The 9,742-nt window shown below is 43.7% G+C and overlaps 1 protein-coding gene across 6 annotated transcripts; it reads left to right on the plus strand.

Moving 5' to 3' along the window:
- The first annotated feature begins 1,707 nt into the window (after positions 1–1,707).
- On the plus strand, positions 1,708–9,575 carry ncam3 (neural cell adhesion molecule 3). 6 transcript variants are annotated; one of them, XM_047336037.1, is made up of 17 exons: positions 1,708–1,806; positions 2,100–2,271; positions 2,821–2,892; positions 3,014–3,211; positions 3,364–3,501; positions 3,777–3,920; positions 4,311–4,428; positions 4,899–5,053; positions 5,184–5,317; positions 5,711–5,846; positions 6,038–6,205; positions 6,328–6,448; positions 7,075–7,204; positions 7,295–7,475; positions 7,630–7,825; positions 7,976–8,104; positions 8,344–9,575. In XM_047336037.1, the coding sequence occupies exons 2-17, from the start codon at positions 2,196–2,198 to the stop codon at positions 8,384–8,386; spliced, it is 2,139 nt and encodes a 712-aa protein (XP_047191993.1). In that variant the 5' UTR covers positions 1,708–1,806; positions 2,100–2,195; the 3' UTR covers positions 8,387–9,575. The 6 variants fall into 6 exon arrangements, 5 of the variants coding, with proteins under 5 accessions (XP_047191993.1, XP_035494269.2, XP_035494281.2 ...); XR_004794382.2 differs by lacking the exon at positions 1,708–1,806 and having other exon boundaries at positions 1,836–2,271; positions 7,630–7,833; positions 7,976–8,024; XM_035638376.2 differs by lacking the exon at positions 1,708–1,806 and having other exon boundaries at positions 1,836–2,271; positions 7,976–8,024.
- The last annotated feature ends 167 nt before the right edge of the window (positions 9,576–9,742 follow it).

A 9,742-nucleotide genomic window follows, 5' to 3' on the forward strand; every position in this document is an offset into this window, starting at 1 on the left:
GAGTCATGTCAAAATGTTTAAGTGCAGAGCAGAGCCAGATTAGACTCTTCAACGTTGAACTGCAACTGTTGCTAACATGCTGCTTTCACTCGCTGCTGCAGAACAGACAAGATCTTTTTTTTATATCATAGTTGGTACATCTACGACTGTCCATGGAGGTTTCATTTGACAGCTTGTTTCAGTGTTTACAGCTGAATGATGTGAATATGTCATACAATATGTCAACTGTTTTTATTGAGCATAATTTTTTACACTTTGTGTAAGAGCCAATGTGTCCACAATGCGTGCAACTTGCCCTCCAAATACAGCATTAAGCGTAATACTTAGAAACCATGGTCAACAGTGTGACAGCAGCATCAATGAAAACAAGGGCTTTTATTATAGGGAGATTTAACAAGAGAAAAAAGTTGTCAGTGTGCGGCCCCCCTTGTTAATGGCCCTTGTCAACAGCCCTCATTTCGAGCACACTCCGGTCTAATGAGCCATAATAGCGCCTCCTGATAATCGCCCTGATAGGTGGCCCCCTTTGGGCTCCCTGCCTTTTAATTGGTCGGCTGACGATGGTGTGGATACACTGATAGGCTATCAAAGGGGAGGTGGGAGGGGCAGACTGGCTGTTGGCCAATGGAAGTTATAGGACCCAGAGGAATGAAACATGACTGGCGGTTCGGCACCAACGCCACAAAAATCAAAGGCCAATGACGTAAACTGTGTGTTTGTGTTTATCTTTGGGGACCGACTTCAGGCTTCAAAACTATTTACTGGGTACGGTTTGTCCAATTTATTGATTAAAGCTCTGTTTCCACTTGGGAACGAGTTGATTTTTGGGTCTGAGTTGGAGTAAATCAGGCAATCATGGTCAGGGTAAGGTTCGGGGTTTAAGCAAGTGGCAACTCACCGTGAAATCACGCCATCGGTTTGTGTAATGTCCGTTTTGAAGCATCGCGTTCGTCATTTTGGCCCACGGCATCTATTTTAAAAAATAAATCAGAGGTAGCCATATTTGGAGGAGTGGTGGAGTGGGCCTCACTGAGAGTTTGAGTCCACACCAGTGACCTGCACCCGCTGAATGATACACACTGTCAATCATACAGTATCCACCGCCAATGCATACTGTACCATGCTTAATCGTCCATTTAACTCTGGAGGAAACTCTTTTTTGACGTTATGAATTAAGTGAGATATGGAATCTTTTCCTCATAGACTCCTATAGAATCTAACTTCCTTTTGCAACCAGTCTGATGGTCATTCAAGAGAATACAGGTTTCAGGCACCTGCACTGGCTTCACTTTCTGACCATTGCGTCTACGTCCATTTTGATATACAGTCTACAGTTTATTTGACTTGACAGCCTGTGTTTGAACTGTTTTGCATCCATCAGTGAGCCTTGGCTGTTGGTCTTCGGGATGAACAGCGCCTCACAGATGTTTGTCGATTTCGGCATCCTACAGGAGGGTAGGACGTTCCCCGCAAACGTGAACGTGGCGCTGTGTGTGCGCAGTGAGGTGCGTGTGTTGGAGGACAACGTGACCCTTCTTTAAATGAGAGAGGAAAAAACGATGGGATGATAGAAATATCTTTCTTCATCTTTTCTTCCCCTGGGACGGTGCTGCCTCCCCTGCTTCCATCCGGCTGTAGCCTGCAGGGAGGGACAGAGAACAGGGTGAGGAGAGAGGAGGGAAAGAGAGACCAGGGGGTTAGTTGGCGGGAGGGGAACAGACAGGATGGTAGTGAGCAGAGTGAACAAAACAAAATCTCAAGGAGTGAGAGGAGGATGGACGTCACTCTCATTATCACCTCCCATTTGTCAGTACATTAATGGCAGTAGCTCTGTCTCTGGGGTTGGGGTCTTTCTCTCTCTCTTTCTTTCCCCTTCCCCTCTCACATTTCCTCTCATCTCGGCTGTTGTGCCCCTATATATCCTCTGACACAGACCCTCTCCCCGTCGTAGTCATTATTGGTGGTTTGGCGGCAGCGGGTGTCTGTATGTCGGTGTGATACTGAGCTGCAGATATTGGACTTTTCTTCTTCTCCTGTGCAGCAGATTCTCAGTTAATATTATTAGTTTTCTGAAATAAGAATTTGAACATTCTGTCCAGCTGTGCGCTGACTGGAAAAACCCAAAAGGTCCAGACTCATCAGACAAACAGCAGAGTTTTTCGATCGTGCGGTTGGCAACCTGCGGCCAGGTGAACATGACGAACCCATCATCTCTCCTGAGACTGGCCTTGCTGCTGCTGCTGCTGCTGCTGGTGCTGGTGTGCGGCACAGGTAAGATCCATTGACATTATTGGGAGGTAGCAGCAAAGACGGGGGTTCCGACGATTATACGTTTTGACACGCGCTGCATGGCTGCAATATTCAGACTGTGAGGCAAAAGAATACTTCTTCAAGTGTAAGCAGGAAATGACTCAGGAAATAACCAATATGTGACGGCTTTGTCTAAAATCGAAAGTGTCCAAGCCTGTATAAACTGGGAAAGTTATTTTCTGCTTGTTTAAGCAGTTAGAGAAAAAAAAAAACAGTCCAGTAAACAGTTGACAATTTTCTGCAGGTGAAAATGATGATGATTTAGAATATAGTGTTCGCCCCTCTAAAAAATAGTTTTTTTAGACATTTTTGTCTAACAGCATAATACCTAAAGAATTGACGAGCTTAGAATTTGTTTGAGGAGAACATTAGAACAGACTAATGACCAACATCATAGACTCCAATTTGTAACAGTTTCAGTCGTGTAAGAGGTGCGGTGCTTAACTTCCTTCTGTAAGAAGCAGAAGCAGCAGACATAAGAATACAAACACAGCTCCTCTCTTCCTCCAGATGCAAAGATGGACATCATCACCAGTAAGCAAGATGTGCTGGTGGGAGAAGAGATGTTACTGTTGTGTAAAGGTGAGTCACTTTGACCTCTAAAGACACTTGTCTATATGACAACGAAACATTTCTATCTGAAGCTCATCTTCACATCTCTCTCTCTCTCTCTCTCTCTCTCTCTTATCTTCTCCTCTGCTAGCTGGGGGAGAGGGGGAATTAAGATGGCAGAAGGACGGGGAAGACATTGATGATGAAGAGAAGGTGTCAACAATAGATGAGACCTCCTCTAAATTGCTCATTAAGAATGCTATGATGCAGGACGCGGGCAAGTATACCTGTCTGTGTGAATTCGAAAGCGGACACCAAGACGAGGTCCAAATACAGCTCTACGTTTATGGTACGTAACAACCGGCTGCACACACTCACTTAAAGGTCATGTAGGACTCTTGCAGTTGTACGGCGTGTGCATGATGTCTGATGTCCACGCCACTCATTCAGTTGCTTTGTTGCATAGAGAGTAGGAACCCTGATCTTCTCATCCTTTGTCAGAGGGTCCATCATTTGGAAGCAACAAAACCTACCATGAGCTCCTGGAGGGTACAAACGGGGTGGTGGCGTGCCCGGTGACTGGTCAGCCAGCGGTGGATGTTCACTGGCTCCGGGACAGGAAAGAAATCTCTTCTCAAGGTGAGACCAGCACCCACCGCGCCATGGGGCTTCCCTGGAGAAAAAAAGGTTATTCTGTGGTTACAGAAATAAGCTTTATTGGACACTGAGGGGTCCGGATGCTTACAGAGTTCAGTGTGTCTTTGGGTAATTACTGTGCTTCCATGTGCGGAGGGAGGGAGGGAGGGGACGGGAGCTCTGCCGAACCCATTCTTCTTCAGATCTCGTCATTCTGTGGGTTTGTCTCTGCCTTTTACATCTCTCCGTCACTGTTCGTCTCTGCTCTCTCACTTCAGAGGGAGAGCGTGTGCGTCAGCTGACTGATAACACACTCCGCATTGAAAAAGTGAAGAGAGAGGATGCTGGGACTTACGTGTGTCAGGCCCAGATCAGAGGAAGGCCCATTTATCAGCACCTCTCCGTGTCTGTTGTCGTCAACGGTGAGCAGCTTTCTCAGATCAAAACTTTGCTGATGAAATTATTATCTTTTATCGTGCTGAGAATAGTTAATTCACCACCACCGGTTAACTTCTACCATCAGGACAGCAGATGGCGATTCGATTTTAGCCGTATCCTCTTCAATACGGTGTTGTCTCCATTCAGTAAACAACAAAAAGATAAATCTATTTAGTACTCAGGTGGATGAAATATCATTTATGACACAATGATTTTTATTTTTTTCTTGTAAAATGTGTCTGTTGGGCATTTTGCCCAACACATCTGATATCTTATTTAAAGTTACAATAATCATCTTATCAATTTGAAGCAGAACATTTTGTTCAACGTAAACTGAACACGATTGAGCGGAGAATTGAATCCCCCTCCTGCAGCTCCCCCAAGGGTGCATCTGAGAGAGAAGGTGAAGAAAGTGATGGCCGGATCGGAAACCAACGTTTCTTTGGTTTGTTTGGTGGACGGTCTACCGAAACCCAACATCACCTGGAACATGTGAGACCCGATTCTATCCATCGTGTTGATTATGTTCAATGTGGACATTGTCGCTGAGATGAGACTTGTTCTCTTTCTGCTTCTTTTGAAATCATGACAAGAGTCTCAACATGTCACGCCTATTCATATTTTTTTGCATAGCAGTTCATTTGGTTTTATTCCAATTTGCTAAGGTTTTCTTTTTCGTTTCGACCCTTGACCTAACACAATCTACTATTGGCAGACAAACTGCGCCATTTTGTGTTGATATTTGGACTAGTGCCCCTGAATCTCTGTATCGATGTTCTGTGGCATCACTCTTCTCTTCCAACTTGATCTCTGTGTCCTTCTTCCTCTTCTTTCATATCCGACTTCATAAAGTTGTGCAGTTTTCTGCATTAGCATATCTCTCTCATATTTTGTATTCACATTAATAAAGATCAGTACTGTGTCACTCAATGTGCACTCCGATCTTCACTTCACATGCCCAGGCCAAGCAAATTTGACCCTTCACATCATCGGTTCAACTCAGACAGCAGCGAGTTGACTATACGGTCTGTCGCCATAGCGGACTACGGGGAGTACATCTGCACCGCAGTCAACAAGATTGCTGAGGACAGTGCGACCATCGTGCTTCATGTTTTTGGTCGGTTCACTTCTTTAACACTTTGATTCATGTCTTTATCCTGTTGTTCTATGGTGACCCTTGTAGAACGTTCTGCTGAACATTTCTTTTGAATTTCGGTTGGGTGCTCAATTGAAATGTTTCATTTCAGAGGCCCCAGAGGTGTTTGTTTCAGCAGAGCAGCAGAGTGTTTCAGTGGGGGAGCGCGTGACTGTGACCTGTAACGTCTCTGGCCATCCTCAGCCTGAGCTGCACTGGCTCAACAAGCACAATGGACGCATACTGGTAAGAGTATATGGACATATACACACACACACACACACACACACACACTCACACACACACACACACACACACACACACACACACACACACACACTCACACACACACACACACACACACACACACACACACACAGGGAGATGCCAATCTTTGCCATTTATATGATTATGGTTATTATCTATGGCTCAACAAACAACAATGCACTCACCTTTTTGTAACTGTGACTGCTACTTTTGTGTGTTGATCCCAACAACACTTATTACATGATAAACATGTGTGCAATGATGTTGCATTTGGTATGTGGCCTGTGGCTTGAACTCTAAATATGAACCATTATTTTAAGATTATATTTCTAATCTGTAATTTTCCTTATTTTTCCTCTTCTGCCTCCACAGAATTCGGCCTCTGGTCATAGCCATGTGGAGGATGGTGTGTTGGTGATTGATGACATAGTGCCCTCTGATGGCGGGCTGTATTCTTGCATGGCTGTCAGCCCCTCTGGCAATGCGTCCAGAGACGTTGCAATACACAGTAAGAGTTCATGTCTAGCTTTGTATTTCAGAAAAGAAAAGTGAGTTAAAATGGAAGAAAAGTATCTATAAATGTTTACACCTTCACTCATGAATATGCCTCTGACATACATATACTGTATGTTGCTATGCCATTTTCTAACATTTGTGTTTTCCCGTCCTCAATCCTCCTCCCCGCCCCCTGACCCACAGCCCAGCCCGGTCCCCCCCACTACATGTCGGTATTACCTGGACCGACCTCAGTCCTCTTCTCCCTCAAAACCCCACCCATCAGTGGAGGGACACCAATCACAAGTTTTGTCTTGCAGTGGAGGCAAAGTGCAGCAGAAAAGTGGAAGGAGGTCACAGTCCCAACTTCAGGTAGAACATCTGCCCTTCATAGAGGCTTTGCCGTTGTGTGTCATGAAGACAAAATTAGTTCAGGCCGTAATTTTGTACCTAAGCTGATGTGTCTTCTTGTGTGTGTGTGTTTGCATTTGAAGATCCCCTGGCTATCACTGCCCTAAAGCCCTACACGTTGTACGCAGTGCGCTTGGCTGCCTTGAATGCAGTAGGCCTGGGACAGTTCTCCGACACAAGCAGTGTTCGTACCCAGGGAATACGTAAGTGTTACACATAATTCCAACACATTGGCAACAAACACAGACAACACACGTGTGTGGTGCATTAGCTAGATATGAGTGTAAATATTTACATTTGCATGACTGCATAATGCATTTCGGCATGTTCGATGTAATAATGCATGCTTGTGTGTATGTGGTGTATGTATATATATATGTCTCACAAGCAAGGTTTTTCATCCTCATCTGCTAGTACTAATTTTTCTTGTTTATCTCTCATGCAAACCTCATCGTAACATTTCCATGACATCATCATCTGCTGCTTGATGTTCACTCATGCTGTTGATGACACCGTGCAATCTTCTGTCATTCACCCCCAGGAGGTAAAGTGCTCTCAGTGGCCCACTAAACTATGAGATAATAAACCGACCCGCTCAGCCAAACTGTACATATATAGACGTGACATATAACTATAACCAAATCCAATGATTAATAATTATAACATTTAATTTATAAAGTGCTTTTCATGGACCCAAAGCGCTGGGTGTTGCGCACCTAACACATTGGGTGTTGATTCCCATTCTGTGCTACGTATGACATGTTAAGTGTAAATCCGTGGTCATCAGCTGGTCATGAGCTCTTTCCTCTCTCTCTCTACCTCCTGCCCGTAGGTGAACCCGACAGTCCAGTTTTGTCCTCCAGTGAGATAAAAATAGAGGGCAACTCCCTCTCTGTGCCTCTTAAACAGACTGATGATGGTGGAGCGCCTCTGCTGCACTTCATCATACGATACAGAGAGGTGACAGACTCTCTCTCAATCTCTTTTTTTCTTCTGCGGTGCTTTTGATGCCTGACTAATATCCTCCTGCCCCTTCTCTTCTTCAACCAGGATAAAGAAGGGGCTGAGTGGAAAGAGCTTGAGCTGCCTTCCAGTGCTGACACCGTCTCCCTTCGAGACCTGTCTTTTGGGTCAAACTACCAACTGGAGGTCACGGCAGGCAATAGTAATGGTTCCTCTATGCCTGCTACGATGAACTTCACCATCGCGGAAAAGCCTCGTACGTCGCCTCGTATGTTTACCATAATCAACTGAGAGTTTTTATTGATTATACATCTACAATGTGCTATTAAAAAAACCACAACAAAAACGTGTTGCTTGCCACAGTGATGGTGTCTGCCATCCGTTCAGTTATGTCACGTAGTCTTTGTGATCCCTCCTCACAGCGAGCGGCCGCAGCATGACCAAAGGCAGCGTGGTTGGCATCGTCATGGTGATCTTTCTGGTGGTGTTCCTGGTGGTGGATGCAACCTGCTGCTACAGAAATCGCTGCGGCCTTCTCATGTCCATCGCTGTGAAACTCTTTGGACAGAAAGTGCCAGGCCAGAAAATGCTCGAAGAAGGACCGGGAGCCACTAATGGGTAAATTGGTGAGAGGGTGAAGAGGAGCTGTTTGGAAAAGTCTTTTTGGGGAATGTGTCCGTTCACGTCCTGTCTATTTGCACACAACTCTGTACATGTCAGCAGATTATAACCCGTTGTGATTCAAACCTTTGCGTGCACTGGCTGCAGGGACGTGAAGCTGAAAGGCATGACCACTCCTGGAGGCAGTATACAGCAGGTGGGAGTTCAGACACTCACCAAGGAGGGGGGGCAGCTCACGGAGGTCACCTGCGACAAAGCCCCCCTCACCAAACACGAGTATGTTTCTGCACTGTCATGCAGCACACCGTAAAGCTTCATGGATAAAGTAAAGTCAGAATGAACCCCTGTGTTTAATTTCCCGCTGTAAGATGCTTCTTTTCCTTCTCATATACCTAGTGTGCCATTTAGAGATCCAATCTAAAGCAGAGAGTCATTCCCTGAACTCTCATTTTTTTAGTTACAGTTATATTGTTTTATCCTAATACATCGCTGATGAAAATATTCCTCCCCTACAGGAAAACACAACCAGATAAAAACCAGTCCACCGCTGACGCGTGAGGCGAGAACTGACCGAACGAGTAACGTGGGCGTAAAGCATGTGAAATTGTACTGCTATGGAACAATCAACCCCTGACTCTGAACTCTCAGCCATCTCTGCGTTGGATTCAACTGCCACGGGAAAGGTCAAATGTCCTGACACACAGGAGAAAACTGAACTCAAAACTGCTCTTTTACAAACCTCTGTCCTTGCAGCTTCCAGCTGACAGAGACCTCGGGCGGGAGACGGTGTCGCATTCTAGTTCCCTCTGCTCTGATCAGTTTGAGCTAAACTTTGAGGACAAAATCTCCTTTACAGGGTAATCTTGATGTCTGTGTTTTACAGGGTAAAATTGTCGTTACTATTTAATTTTCATTGCTTAGTATATAGATTACCTACTGCATTTTATACTGTTGTACACAGACAGATGGTCTTATTTGATATGTGCTCTTTCTTTAACTTTTTTAACATCCAAAAATGTTTGTTAGTGATAGTATGTCTTTAATGTTATTAACTTTTTTAGAAACATTGCTTTTGGCTGCTCATCTGGTGTTTTTTAAGACTATACATTGTATGTTTTCGCTTATCAGCATTTCCTAATATTGACCAGTGTTTTCATTTAAATGAACCATCATCTTGAACTAAACCTAACTAACCTTAAAGTAATTGTTATGCACTGATATTTATTATTTTCAAACCACACATGAAAGACATTCATGATGAGGGGCTTTGGATTTAAAGCCATATTTTTTTTTGTGAAATAATGTTTCATCATGGTCTGCAATGTTGCCCGTTTAGGGGACCTGTAATCAAAAGCAAATTTTATTATGACAACCCTTTTTTGAGTACCTTTAATAATAAGCAAGTATACACTGAACAAAGCTGAATCATATTGTATATCTATAGTCATATTATTATAGTCCATGGTATTATTTACAGTAATCAAATATGTGAAATAAGTGAACAATTTTGTTGCATGTTTGCAAATAACCTGACCATATCAAGTGAGTGTTGACATTCTTATTTGTACTGTGTTGAATGCTGTACATGATTGTACATACAATTGTTAAATCTCTGTGTTTGATAAAACATGGACTGTATGTAAAACAATGTAAAACAGCATTTTGTCTTTTGTGTGATCACCTAATGAATGTTTTATCATAGAAGCATCTCCATCGCACAGTAAAATCATCACGACAGAGCGAAAAATGTTTTGTTCTTTGTATGGCTACATAAGTTTCAGAAGTATTATCTATTCAGAGAGCCATGGTAAAACGAGATTATGTTTAGTTAAAAAAAGACAATTTATCCTGTTGATAAAGTAGTCCTACTCCTTACTTCTGTACTTGTACTCATGAGATTTTGAAATCAGCAGC

The sequence above is a fragment of the Scophthalmus maximus genome, chromosome 1, assembly GCF_022379125.1.
Source record: "Scophthalmus maximus strain ysfricsl-2021 chromosome 1, ASM2237912v1, whole genome shotgun sequence".
NCBI classification, from domain to species: Eukaryota; Metazoa; Chordata; class Actinopteri; order Pleuronectiformes; family Scophthalmidae; genus Scophthalmus; species Scophthalmus maximus.

Excerpts from the sequence above, each read along its gene's own strand:
- ncam3 (XM_047336037.1), top strand. The coding sequence starts at position 2,196 with ATGACGAACCCATCATCTCTCCTGAGACTGGCCTTGCTGCTGCTGCTG. Across the intron at positions 6,449-7,074 it reads GTTCGTACCCAGGGAATACG|AGGTGAACCCGACAGTCCAG; the intron begins TAAGTGTTACAC and ends CCTCCTGCCCGT. Across the intron at positions 8,105-8,343 it reads GCCCCCCTCACCAAACACGA|GAAAACACAACCAGATAAAA; the intron begins GTATGTTTCTGC and ends CCTCCCCTACAG.